This window comes from Bos javanicus, chromosome 1 (genome assembly GCF_032452875.1).
Source record: "Bos javanicus breed banteng chromosome 1, ARS-OSU_banteng_1.0, whole genome shotgun sequence".
NCBI lineage: Eukaryota > Metazoa > Chordata > Mammalia > Artiodactyla > Bovidae > Bos > Bos javanicus.
Genome location: NC_083868.1, coordinates 126,818,715 through 126,833,819, shown reverse-complemented (window position 1 = coordinate 126,833,819; position 15,105 = coordinate 126,818,715). Strand labels below are relative to the sequence as shown.

The window sequence follows — 15,105 nt, the reverse complement described above, 5'->3', positions numbered from 1 at the left end:
ATTTAAAGTACTGAAAGGGAAAAATCTACAACCAAGATTACTCTACCTGGCAAGGATCTCATTCAAAATTGATGGAGAAATCAAAAGCTTTTCAGACAAGTAAAAGTTAAGAGAATTCAATACCACCAAACCAGCTTTAAAACAAATGTTAAAGGGACTTATACAGTCAAGAAACACAAGAAAAAAATCTACAAATCAAACCCCAATTAAGAAATGACAACAACAACATATATATCAATAATTATGGATTATATATATCAACATATATATATAATATATATATCAGCAATCTGTGGATTCAATGCTATCCCTGTGAAATTACCAATGGCATTTTTCACAGAACTAAAAAAAAATTTTCACAATTCATATGGAAACACAAAAGACCCCAAATAGCCAAAGCAGTCTTGAGAAAGAAGAATGGAGCTGGAGGAATCAAACTTTCTGACTTCAGATTATACTACAAAGCTACAGTCATCAAGATGGTATGATAACTGGTATAAAAACAGAAATATAGACCAATAGAATAAGATAGAAAGCCCAGAAATAAACCTATGCACCTATGGGTAACCTTATTTTTGACAAAGGAGGCAAGAATATACAATGGGGCAAAAACAGCCTCTTCAATAAATGGTGCTGGGAAAACTGGACAGTTACATGCAAAAGAATCAAATTAGAACACTTCCTAACACCATGAAATGAATGAAGTCGCTCAGTCGTGTCCGACTTTTGCGACCCAGTGGACTGTAGCCCACAACGCTCCTCTGTCCATGGGATTTTCCAGGCAAGAGTACTGGAGAGGGTTGCCATTTCCTTCTCCAAAGGATCTTCCCAACCCAGGGACTGAACCCAGGTCTCCCAGATTGTAAGCCAGACACTTTACCCTCTGAGCCAATAAACTCAAAATGGAGTAAACACCTAAATGTAAGACCAGAAACTACAAAACTCTTAGAGGAAAACATAGGCAGAACACTTGATGACATAAATCAAAGCAAGATCCTCCACAATCTACCTCCTAGAGTAATGGAAATTAAAACAGAAGTAAACAAGTGGGATCTGATTAAACCTAAAAGCTTTTGCACAGCAAAGGAAAACTATAAGCAAGGTGAAAAGACAACCCTCAGAATGGGACAAAACAATAGCAAATGAAACAATGGACAAAGGATAAATTTCCAAAATATACAAGTAGATCATACAATGCAACACCAGAAAAACAAACAACCCAATCCAAAAATGGGGAAAAGACCTAAACAGACATTTCTCCAAAGAAGACATACAGATGGCTAACAAACACATGAAAAGATGCTCAACATCGCTCATTATTAGAGAAATGCAAATCAAAACTCCAATGAGATATTATTACCTCATACCAGCCATATGCCATCATCGAAAAGTCTACAAACAATAAATGCTGGAGAGGATGTGGAGAAAAAGGCATGCTCTTGCACTGTTGGTGGGAATGTAAATTGATACAGCCACTACGGAAGATGGTACGGAGATTCCTTAGGAAACTAGGACTAAAACCACCATATGACCTAGCAATCCACGCCTAGGCATATACCCTGAGGAAACCAAAATTGAAAAAGACACATGTATCTCATTGTTCACTGCAGCACTATTTACAATAGCTAAAACATGGAAGCAACCTAGATGTCCATCGACAGATGAATGGATAAAGAATTAGTGGTACGTATACACAATAGAATATTACTCAGCCATAAAAAGGAACACATTTGAGTCAGTTCTGATGAGGTGGGTGAACTTAGAGTCTATTATACAGAGTGAAGTAAGTCAGAAAGAGAAAGATAAATATCATAGTCCAATGCATATATACGGAATCTAGAAAAATGGTACTGAAGAATTTATTTACAGGGCAGCAATGGAGAAACAGACACAGAAAACAGACTTATGGACATGGGGAGAGGGGAGGAGAGGGTGAGATGTATGGAAAGAGAAACACGGAAACTTACATTATCATATGTAAATTGGATAGCCAATGGAAATTTGCTGTATGTCTCAGGAAACCCAAATCAGGGGCTCTGTATCAACCTAGAGGGGTAGGATGGGGAGGGAGATGGGAGGGAGCTTCAAAGGGAAGGGGATGTATGTATACATCCATCAATCCATGTATGGTTGATTCATGGTGAGGTTTGACAGAATACAAAATTCTGTAAAGCAATTATCCTTCAATTGAAAAAAAAAAAAAAAAAACAACCTACATATACATGTAAGTTTACAGATGCAGAAAGAGTCTGGCAAGATAACAAACTTAATAGAGGTTACCTCTGGGCGAGTAGTAGGGAAAAATGTTTTCCTTTGTTTTATACTTTATTAAGTTTTTTGAACATGTATGCACTTGTCAGCCAGCACTGTTCATACAAGGTAAGATCTATAAATGAAGCATCTCTGTTTGATAATTAGTAAAAATGAAATTTGTCTCTTAACTTTAACTTAACTTTTAACTGCTAAGGAGCAGTTAAAGAGACTCTACTGGGATTTCACAATTGTAGTATCTAGAAATAAAAGAAATGTGTTTAGACATAATTTACTTTCATAAAATCAACTAGGCTCAGCAGCAGAAATATAATTTTTTGGATTCAAAAAGACATTTAAATAGGTTACAAACATCCAGCCTCCTGAAATGTCAGCTCCATTAGAAGTAAACCAAACCAAGTCTAAATAATTTTTCATAAGTACTTGGCCTTAATTCACAGCTGCCTAGCAACAGGGTCCTGACACTGTCCAGAAGCCAACCAATGTCTAGCACATGATGTATTTATTAAAAACAAAAATTTAAAGACCTGCCTGGATTTTGATCCTGGCAATTTCCCGAATTAACTAAAATGAGATCAATCACCTAGGAAAGGGGCTCGAAAAAGAGCTAAAACTTATGCCAAATCTTGACAGAGGCACAAAATTTTGCCTCAAATTTTATCTTGATTTCTTGAATAACTGGAATCATTCTGTTTTTCATTAGAATTGTCCAGACACCAAAGAGTTCTTTCACTTGGGCTGGGGCGGGGGGGGGGGTTGGGGGTGGGGGTGGGGGGCAGGTGCAGGGCACAGTTCTAGTTCTAGTTAATCACCTTCAATATGTCCAATTAAAATGAAAAATTCAAATAATTGTGGCTTGTTATGATGTCAGTGGACTTCCCAGATGGTGCTAGTGGTAAAGAACCCTCCTGCCAATGCAGGAGATATAAGAGGCATGGGTCAGGAAGATTCCCCTGGAGACGGGCATGGCAACCCACTCTGGTATTCTTGCCTAGAGAATCCCCATGGACAGAGGAGCCTGGTGGGCTACAGTCCATGGGGTTGCAGAGAGTCAGACATGACTGAAGTGACTAAGCATGTATGATGTCAGTACAAGTAATATTTTATCTTCTGGAGGAAAAATTTTTGGCCTTGAACTAACTTTGGGGAAAACCTCCATCCAAGCCTATCACATCCTCCTAGAAGAACCATATTAGTAACTTATTATAGGAACAAATATGCTTATTTTATGGGTTTATAAATATCTCAAATCAGAAATTGTTAACATCCTATACGTACAGGGTCCAAACGTCACAGGACAAGCTAAACCTACAGCCGTGAAGAAAAGTTAAAAATGTGGTGGTATATATATGTGTTTGTCAAACTCGTAGAACTCTAGGCTAAAAAGGGTTCATTCTACTGCATGTAAATTGCATCTTAATTTTGTAAAATCGGAAAAAAGTGCCCTATGCAATTTATTTACTTATTGCTAAGAAGCTAATTACAGATTAAACAATCCTCTTGCTTGTCCTCTTCTGTTACCTACTTTACAAATTTATTTTTTAAACAGGTAGTTCATGGATTTGTCTAAACTACATTCTTCCGGCTACTCTCTCTTTGGAAAACCTCTTGCATCATCACAATCTATCCCCTTCTGCTGTATCACTCTTATCAGCCTATAAACACACATTTTTTTCTTTCATCTTAAAAACAGAACACAAAAACATAGTTAAGTTTCCTTAACTATGTACACAGCTCTCCAGCTACCAATTCATTTCCGTTGCCCTTCACAACAAAACTCACCAAATCTGTCAACATCTGCTCTCTCTACTTCTCCAGTCTGTTTTCTTTAACCCACTCCCATGCCCGCTCCCCAACTTCACTGAACTAGCTCTTACCAAGAACATCTCCATGTTGCTAAATCCAATGGCCAATTCTGTTTTCAACTTAACCTTAATCTACCAGCCATATCTGATACTTTCAAAATCACACCTTCCTCTCAAACACTCTCCACTTGGCATCCAAACCTCCATTCTCTCTTGGTTCTCCTCCGAACCACTGGCTTCTCCTCACTCGTGGTTGCTGGATCCTCCTCTAGAAACAACCGAGAGCCCTTTGTATTAGTCCTCTGACTCCTCTGTCAACTCTTCCTCGAGATGGTATGACAGCTCCTGTCAGACTCATGTATCCAACTGTCCTTTTGCCTATCTCCATTTTGATGATTAATTGTTACCTCAAACTTAACATACTTGAAACTGAACTCTTTATACTCCAAATCTCTGACCGTTCCCCAGCCCACACAGAATACTCCTCCCATCTCTCTCTTCATCGCAGTAAATGTCAACGCCATTCTTCAACTCTTCATAGACCAAAAGAGATCACTATTGACATTCTCTTATATCCTACATACAATCCATTAATAAATCCTACTGGCCCTATCTTTAAAATGTACTCTGACTAGAGAACCAAGTTGTGGTTACCAGTTAGGGGGGACAGACAATATAGAGGTCGGGGATTGGGAAGCACAAATTATTGGGTGTAAGATAGGCTCAAGGAAGTATTGTTCAACATGAGAAATAGAGCCAGTGTCTTATAAAACTACAGATACCAAAAAAAAAGCAGATGGACAATGAAAAATGTAACAAAATGTACAAAAAAATGTAATTAAAAAAACCCAATCTATGTACAAAGAGGTTGTGTTAGAATATTGCTGGTTTATATTTATGATGGTGGTCCTTACTTTGAATTTTCACTTAGTTCTTTGCTATACATCTGTATCCATACCCACAATAAAAATGATTTAATATTTACAAAAAATAAAATAAATGTGGGACTTCCTTGGTGGTCCAGTAGCTAAAACTGCACTCCCAATGCAGGGGCCCTGGGTTCAATCCCTGGTCAGGGAACTAGATCCCACGTGCCACAACTAAGAGCTGTAACTAAAGATCCCACATGTCATGCTGCAATGAAGACCCAGCTCAGGCAAACGAATAATTAATAATATCAAGCCTTCAATAAACTCACAGTTTAAAAAATAAACGAAACAAAGTAAAATGTATCTTGAATACAAACATTTCTCATGCACTCTGCTGCTACCACTCTGACCCAAGTGACCATTTCTATCTTGAATTATTGTAATGTGTTCCTGATTCATCCACCTGTCCTGCATTAGGCCCACCTAACCCCACAACTCTACTCCCAAGCTTTCCAATACAGTAGTCATTAGACAGAAGCTATAAAGCACTTGAAATGTAGCTAGCACGACTGAGGACCTAATTTCTAGACTTTTGTGGTTGTTGCTTAGTCGCTAAGTCCTGTCTTAGCATCGTTAATACTCTTTGCAACTCTTTGTGACTCCATGGACTGTAGCCTGCCAGGCTCCTCATGCCTGGGAAATCCAGTGTGCAGGATTTCCCAGGTAAGAATACTGGAGTGAGTTGCCATTTCCCTCTGTAAATTCCTAAACTTTTAAAATTTTAATTAACTCAAATTTACAAACTGAAGCAGTAGAAAATATTTTTCCATTAAAAAACAGCATGACTATTTTGGTAGTACTGCATTTCAGCCCAATTGTTGAAACTTTAACATCTAAACTGAAACGTGCTTTAAGTGTAAGGTAACAGATTTTGAAGGCTAAGTAACCAAAATCCATCTCACTAAAATCTAATTATGTTGACTTCATGTTCAATGATAAACGTTCTGGATATTGGGGTAAATAAAATTTATCATTCAGATTAATTTTATCTGTTTCTTCTCACCATTTTAACCTGGCTACTAGAAAATTTAAAATTATGTGACTTAGGTCGTCCTACTGTCATCACACAGCCGAGTGATCCTGTTTTGTGGAGTAATTCCCTTCCAAACTCTTCCGCTGACTTTGCGTCTCAGTTCGCATAAGTCCTTAAGATGGTTAACAAGGTCACTCGACCCCCCCTTTCTCACATCACCAGCTGTCAGACCTCTCCCCTATCCCTCCCTTGGTTGTACTGCATTCACCCCGGACTGTGCGCTGCTCCTCAAACCACGTCCAGCAATGTTCTCCCTCATGGCCTTTGTCTCTCAAGTTCCCTCTGTTGATAACTTCCTTCCCCTAGATATCTATCTATGTGCCTTATTCCCCAGTTTCCTTCCAGACTCTGCTCGGTTGTCAGTGCATCAGAAATGCCTGACTACCCCATGTCAGCACTTCTTGATTCACCATGATTTTTCACCACAGTACTTCTCTGTTTGACTGTATTGCACATTTACTTGCTTGTATGATCATTATCTGCCCACAGCACACATGACACATCTGTCACAGAGACACATGCACCCCGATGTTCACTGTAGCACTATTTACAATAGCCAGGACATGGGAACAACCTAAATGTCCATCAAAAGAGGAATGGATAAAGAAGATGTGGTGTATGTATGCATATATATTTATACACACACACACACACACACACACAGGTAAATACAATGGAATACTGCGGCTGCTAAGTCACTTCAGTCGTGTCCTACTCTGTGCAACCCCATAGACGGCAGCCCACCAGGCTCTGCCGTCCCTGGGATTCTCCAGGCAAGAACACTGGAGTGGGTTGCCATTTCCGTCTTTGATGCATGAAAGTGAAAAGTGAAAGTGAAGTTGCTCAGTTGTGTTTGACTCTTAGCGACCCCATGGACTGCAGCCTACCAGGCTCCTCCGTCCATGGGATTTTCCAGGCAAGAGTACTGGAGGGGGGTGCCATTGCCTTCTCCTAAACACTGTCATACAGAGTGAAGTCAGAAAAACAAGTATATATTAATGTATATATGTGGAATCTGAACAAATTGGTATAGACCATCAGAGACACAGATGTAGAGAACAAATGAAATGTATGGACACCAAGGGAGGAAGGGTGGGTGTTGGATTAATGGAGAGATTGGGATTGACATATACACACTATTGATACGATGTATAAAACAGATAACTAATGTGGCTCAGTGGTAAACAATCCACCTGTCAATGCAGGAAATACAGGAGATGCAGGTTCGATCCCAGGGTCGGGAAGATCCCTGGAGGAGGAAATGGCAACCCACTGCAGTATTTTGCCGGAGAAAAATCCTGGCATGGACAGAGGAGCCTAGCGGGCTACAGGTCTACACATTCACAAGAGAGTCGGACACAAATGACAAACCACACACACTGAGAACACACTGTAAGCACAGGGGACTCCACTCACTGCTCCACGATGACCTCAACGTGAAGGAAATCCAAGAAAGAGGACATATATGTATACTTAGAGCCGATTCACTTTGCTGCACAGTAAGCAAAAACTACCACAACATTGTAAAGTGACTATACTCCAATAAAAATATATGTCAGATGAATGAATGAATGCACGAATACATGAATGTCTGCATGGAAGCATGTGATACAAATTCAGGAGATAGGCATATTCAATGAAAACTAAATCTCCTCCCATCACCAACCACAACCTAACCATTCCCCCCTTCCCTAGTGACAGCTACGATGCCAGTTTCTATATAACCTTTCAGAAATACTCAAGGCATATACTAACATATATGCATACATATACCCTTTTTCCCTTACACATATGGTCAAAAAAAATCAGTTTGCACATTGCTTTTTTACCACTTAACAATACTGTATCTATTTTAGATGTCTTTCCCTACCTATTTACATTCATATGTAATTTTGCTTCAACATTTACTTTGTTAGCTATAATATTTCTTTTTATAGCTCTAGCAGCTTGCATCCCTTAATAATGTAAGGCTTTTAGTGTTACAAACATTAATAGTAAAATCTTTTTATTACTACAACTAATGCTGCAATGACTACATATATCTTTACACACATCAGTTGTACCAAATATCTGTACAAATTCATCCTCTGTTCAGAAATGTGTGAATGTATCCATTTCCACATAACCTTACCAACTCAGTGTTTTATCAAACTTTATTTCTGTCAATCTTTAGGTTAAAAATAGCATCTCACTTTGATTTTATTTTGGTTTTATTATTATGAATAGGCTAATATGCTTTGTTTAAAAGTCATCTAAATTTTCCTTCCTGAGAATTAGGACCATCTTCCTACTGGCTATTGGTGATTCACTGGTGGACTCTCTTTAAATACTGAAAGGGTAAGAATATTCTTTGTTATAGCTGGTGAACATATTTTTCCCAATTTGACACTTGTCTTTGGCTTTTATACATGATTTTCTCTTCACATTTGAAAAGAATGTTGTCAATCTTATACTTCTTTCCTTTTATGACTTTAATGTCATATTAAAAAGGTCTGTGAACACATAAGAGATGCAGGTTAAATCTCTGAGTCAGGAAGATCTCCTGAAGGAGGGCATGGCAACCCACTCCAGCATTCTTGCCTGGAAAATCCCATGGACAGAGGAGCCTGGCGGGCTACAGTCCACAGGGTCACAAGAAAGTCAGACAAGACTGAAGTGACTTAGCACGCACAAGTTTGGTATTTCCAGTTAGATATGCTATTCTTGAACTTAATTGTCATTCATTACATACTAAAGACTGTATTAAACATCCCCCATGTTTTCTACACTGATACCTTCATTTAAGTTTTATATTCTTGACCATCTGGAATTTATTTAACGTGAGAAATGAATGACCCAATTTTGCCCCCTAGATGGCTACTTCAGGCTACCAATGGTAGATGGCGACCGTCTAATGAGAACTCTACTCCCCTCCCCACGCTACATGAAGTCTACCTTACTGACTACCTTCAGTCATACTACTAAGTCTACCTTATTGATTGTCTATTTGCTCCACTGATGTGCCTCTTTATGTGACAGCATCACATGCTTCGCTTTGTTCATGATTAACATTTCTAACAGAGAATAAGGAGATTCAGAAAGTGTCAAGCGTTTCCCTCCTTCCCATACTACCCTTTAATTATTTGTTAATAACAGTTTTAAAGGACTATAGATCAGTTTCAAATACAGGAAGAGGTCAATTCTGGAAGAGGTCCATTCATTCTGCAAAAAGGGAAGAGTCCACAGTCTTCAGACTGTATTTCTAATTCTAGCCAGTCATCTAGCAAATGACATGTCACTCAAGAGAGAGTCGGGTAGGGAGAACAATATGATGGCTCAGGGGATATTTATCACCTTTATTTGAAAAATAACTCAGGCCCCACAGATCAACAGCACCATCTTCATAAAGCAGGCACACATTAGTTTGTAAAGACAGGGGAAATAGCAAATCTGTAAAGATCTGATCTGATCTGATGTATAAGATGCATGTCGGGATTGGTGACTGTATAAACCAGAAGTCACCCTGACTTCATTTGTTAAGTCTTTTTTTTAAAGTTTTCTTTCTATTTATGGTTTAGCTACATACTGGGCATTACCTGTATGTACCCCATAACACTGCTGTGTTCTATACTGTTGCATCTGTACTCAATCATGTTAACCAAAGTTGCTAAGATTAAATCCAACACCATCACTACACTTTGTAACACGGGTGACCATGGTATCACTGTAATTGGTAAGGCTGAGAAATAGAAAAGTTCATAAGATCTCCAAAGTTATGGTTAAAATGACCTTTAGTGTATGTGGTTCCAAAATGGAAATCAAGCATCCTTACGGCATAAATGAAGACAGAAGAAGTGAAATGCACATTCCTATATATCACAGGCATGGAAGCCAGAGTCGGAGTGTTTTTGCAGCTGTCAGAAAACAAGACTTCTAGGATTACCCACCAAAGGACCACCTAACCCGACTCTTTCCAAGGAACCAGAGAGGATCCTTGAAGTGACCGTAACCCCCCACCCCCCGAAAAAACCCAACTCTGCAGCCCTCAGGGCATACTCCCAATGGGCCAATAAATCTTCTATGTCAGTCCTTCCTTGCCTGGAGGATCCAGTCTTTTCTCTTGGCTTTGATAAGCATTTTTACTTGGAGGACACCTTTTAAAACCATTAGCTAGCTCTCCCTTTCTCTGGTATCCATAACCATAAATACCCTGGATTCTTCAATCTGAAAGGAGAAAAACATTTCTTTCTCCTTCTCCTCACATGTCAGAATTTAAAGAGGGCCTACTAATTTCTTAAATGAACTGCTAATTCAAGCTCTGGTATCAGGAACGTTATCATTGTTTTCGTTTAGTTCATCAAATGTCAAAGCTAAAAGATCTTAGAAATCATATAGTCCATATGCTCTGGGTTTCTTTTGTAGGACTTTTCCTTTTCAATGTCCATCCAAAAACATTCAGCTCTTCTAGAGGCTGGATCCTATTGTTTTTCAATGGTTTCTTTATTTTTAGTTAAAATATGTCCCTTTGTCCTTTTTCTGTTTACCTTGCTGAGACAAGGACAACTTTTAATTCTTGATTTCCACTTCCACCTCCTTAATTAGGATTTCCAAGTGTTGAACACATTATCTTCTGATTAATAATTAAGTTTACCATATGGCCTCAAACGATTTGGTTCTTCCAAGCCTTCCCAGTAATTCTTCCCATGTGCCTGGTCATAGGACACAAAGAGGATGACTATAGTGGGAGAGGGTAGTATCCCTCTTCATCAAAATACATTTCTGGGCTCCACTAGACACCTAAACAATCAAAAACCAGGTGGCAATGAGTATTTTAAATAAGTAAGTGCCTCAGATGATTCTGAGGATCAAGCAAGACTGGGACAAACTGCGACAAGGACCCTTTTTCTCTGTGCTCAAATTCAGGAAGCAGTGATGTCTAAGTAGACTCTTTCTACTCCACTTATCTCCACTTTTGTCTTAAAAAGAGAAAGGGCTAAGTGACCCTTATTTATTATTAATTATTATTATTTATTGTCTCTTGTGCTTACATGTTACATCTTTTCAGCGTTTAGCCTATTTTCAGCCACTACTTTTAGCACCTCACCAGAGCCAACAGACCCACCAGATGGCACAGAGACGCTGTCTGTTGTCTAGAAAAGAGAGTGAGCGGAAAGCAGCATATTTTATCTTGGACCAACAGTCACTGAATGGCTGGAGTAGATCAACACAGCTGGGTGCAACCACAAGATCAGGCCCGATGAGCATCAGAATACCCAAGGGCACTTAATTGGAAATCACTCTCACGAAGAAGCCCATAACCCCTCTGAGATGCTAACTTGCCCCAGACCCTGTTACAAAGAAATCACTCAGATAGTAAAGAATCTGCCTGCAGGAGACCTGGGTTTGATCCATGGGTCAAGAAGATCCCCTGGAGAAGGGAATGGCTACTCACTCCAGTATTCTTGCCTGGAGAATTCCATGGACACAGGAGCCTAGGGAGCTATAGTCCATGCAGTCATAAGGAGTCAGACACAACTGAGCGACTAACACTTTCAAGAGAAGCTCTTTTTCTAATATTTACAAAAGGTGCCAAAGGCTACAGACAGATTCAGTTTAAAAGTTGCATTCTTAAAACAAATTTAAAACTTTAGGAAACAAACTCAAAAAGACCAAAGACCATCCATGAATTAGAATTTCAAAGCAGTTCTTTTCCTTGGCAAATAAAAACCGGGATTATTGTATTCCATATGCCACGCTGTTAACACTGCACCGTTACCGGTACTCTTATTTCAATACTGTCTTCCACTTGAGAGCTATCACTGAAGCTACATTTAAACCATACTGTCAAGAGCACAAAATCTCAGATATCAGTATCAACAAACTCTTTTGTATTAAAATCTTACCCATGAAAAGATTCTGCAAACTTTTAAAAAATAAGTTCTACTGGGTCCACTTGGCACACAGTAAGTGCTCAGTTAGAAGTCTCTTCATTTCTCTGTGAGAGAAATTGCCAAGAGAGCTACCAGACTGTGCAAGAGAAAGCCAAATGCCAAAAGCAAAGCCCCCTGCTCATGGTCTCCAGCTTCAGAGTCAAGAACCAAAAGTTCACTTGAAAACTGGTTGCTTAACACTTGGTAGAAAGAAAGAATGTTATTACACCACAGGTTCCTGTAGCCACTTGCAAAACAGAGTTAGCTCATAATACACTTAAAGCACAGCACTTGTACCTGCTCCTTAACAACAATGTAAAAAGGAAAACATAGGCATCCAGCAAATCTTCCCTATGACTTGCACACCAGAGATGAGAGATTTCTAGGCCACCATGAATGGTTTCTAATGGCATAAAAATAGGTAAAGCCAAGAGAACATCTAAATCAGACATTCTCTGGGTCTTCGGAATTGGAGAGAAATGAATAGGAAAGGTTCACACCCCCCAGACCTCAGTTTTTGCTTAAGAGTTTACATATAAGGCAGGAACCACAGGTATTTCACTCCAGAAGTCTTCATTCAGTATGCTATTCTTAAATTGAAGGCTTAACAGTCTCAATGACTTCTGCACTGCTGTTGCTGATGTGGTAATGTACTGTCATACCTACATTTATAATCATAAGTAACATATTTTTGATAACTATAATCCATGATGCTGTCAAAGTTATGTATCATATGTGAAGTCACCTTTTTTATTTTTTAGGGCTCTCTAGTCCATTAACACTATATACATTCTTTGGTCAAAATGATAAAGATTCTTATTCTAATCAAACCTATAACTTGGTAAATCCATTTTAAGCTCCTGTAAGTTAATTATCTTAGAGAAAAACAATTCAACCGCTTCATACTGCTATTCCTTAAACCCTTAATCTTAATTCAAAAATGGTCTGAAAAGTTTCAAAATCTCTGAATTCTGTTGTCAATACGTGAAGCAAAGAAAATCTTCTGGGAAGCCCAAAGATCGTAGCAAGGAGCAAGAGAAATTTTTAATAATCTCCTTTAATGTTGCTATCTTTCTCAGTCCTCTCCTTAGACCAGCTAAACATTTAGAAAACCGTTTAACATTTGCTCCATATGCAAATGTGGAACTACGGTTCAAAGAATTTTCTGGCTAGCATATATTACTAACTTCATGGTGCAGGGTGGGGGCTACATTTTAGTAAGTGCCTAATCAGAAATATCTGGTGCTCAGCACTGGTTTCCTAAGAGCTAACTTTAAGAGATGCATAAAATCGTAATATATATAAACACATACTATACGGGAGCAAAGAGCTTCTCTATGTGTTACTTGTAAAAGGAAACATTTTTGCTTTACTCATTATGCACTTCAAGTGAAAAGCCATTTTTTGAATGCTTTCATTTCATGCATATCGCTTCCAAGCTTTTCTTCCTTCTTACCCTTTACAGCAGATAAACATTCTCCTCTTTCCACACGCTTACTTGCTCTAAGTTTACTATCTTTTTTTTTTTTAAAGAGGGAAACTACAACACATCATTTCAATTAAACTCAAAATATTTCTCCCACATTTCTTATTCAAAGATCTTTAGGACTAAGTCTCATGCTTCTCACAGAAGATAAAATAATCTCTCACTAAATGTAAACGACGTTTCGTGCTTCAATTTCATTTTGAGCCTTAATATCTACTGTGCAAACTTGTGCCACCTAAGTATTCCTTATATACTTTATAGTGGCTTAGTTTTTTCCATAATGTTATATATGGTTTAATGATCATTTCCTCTATCACTAACTTTCTCACATCTCCATTAATGACACATAAATTATTTTTAATTAAAAAAAAAACACCTCTTCAAAAAAGTATGTTACTTGGAATATGTTACTCTATACTGTTTCTCAAATCCTCAATATAAAAGAATAAATTTTAAATGACTATTTTTTCTTTATTCACTAATTAAGTCAGATTTATGACCGCCCCTCCCCATTCCAGCTACTGTGAATTTTGAATGAAACAACCTCAATTGTAACAGAAGAAACATCTGTTGCTTTTTTTCTTCATCAGGGCTTTCCAAACTGAAAGAAAGCCTTTGCCTGACCTCCTCTCCCTCTCCACCCGCCACCCCCTAACACTAAGTTCCTTCAAACTTTTTTTTAAAGTAAACATATTATTGAAAAGTGTACCGTGTCCATTTAAAATGTCATAGTTTATCTAGAAACAGTCACTTTACTGAAGTTCATAGAACAAGTAAATGTTACATACACCACAAAACCAGAGATGTGACTGGGGGAATACTCATTGTAACTGAAAAGCAGGCTTCAGGACAACACTTGAAGAGATCAAGCTGTCACACATTCTGGGCTCAGGCAGGACTGCTTACGGCTAAAATTTTCTTCACAGGATCCAGATTCATATAGGATCTTGCACGCTGTATTTTCCTTGCCAATCCAATGCTAACATAATGGCAGTCCCTTCCAAGAGGCAGACACCAAATGGTGCCACCCACACTCTCACACTGTGCCTGGTAATAAACCATAAAGCAGTGGAATGCACCGGCCCCTTTATGAGCAAACAATGCCTTAGCTTCATTAGAATACAGCTGACATTTTCAAAGCACAAATACTTTTAAGAAAAATGAACTAGGAAAAAAGGGAATGAAACAGCTATAAAAGCTGAAATATTTTTCTTAAGTGTCAGGTTTATTCCAAAGATCCTGAGGAAGCGGATTTTACTCTTGACAATTTCAAAGTTTTCATAAATGAGAAAAAAAATTGTATGGTAAGAGGCAAAGCTTATTTTATTAACCACTGGAAAGAAATGAAACTAAAAACTCCCTTCTGAATTGCATTCACAAGTAAGAACCACGAAGTACCTTTAAAAGGATTTGTTTCTTTAATTGCTTCTTTGGTTCTTGAACAGAGAAAATGGAGCTCCAGAATTATTTTTACATTTTAATTGATTTATATAAGTAACTGAGTGATGAACTAAGCTTACTCTACCCCTCCCCCCCTGCCCACCCCAACCCCCATACCCTGTAGTTTTCCTGTCTGCAACAAGCAAGGACGTCTTGAAATCGGCGTGCTCCTGGCTATTTATCAATTTAACATTGCTGCTGTTGAAAGAATATAAAATAAACGCTGTAAAAA

The 15,105-nt window shown here is 38.4% G+C and overlaps 1 protein-coding gene across 13 annotated transcripts in view; it reads right to left on the bottom strand.

Moving 5' to 3' along the window:
- The window catches only part of TFDP2 (transcription factor Dp-2), a 207,074-nt gene that overhangs the window by 61,611 nt on the left and 130,358 nt on the right, over nucleotides 1–15,105 (bottom strand). Inside the window, exon 1 of one of the 13 annotated variants that reach the window (XM_061419792.1) lies at nucleotides 14,991–15,102. The exons of 9 other annotated variants lie outside the window; for them this stretch is intronic. Coding sequence is in view for 2 of the 4 variants with exons in the window: in XM_061419748.1 (XP_061275732.1) it covers nucleotides 14,222–14,258 (37 nt within the window). In the remaining 2 variants the exon portion in view is untranslated. Of the gene's footprint in view, nucleotides 1–14,221; nucleotides 14,505–14,990; nucleotides 15,103–15,105 lie in introns of those variants that run through there. 3 more of the 13 variants (XM_061419748.1, XM_061419788.1, XM_061419758.1) reach the window with 3 other exon arrangements.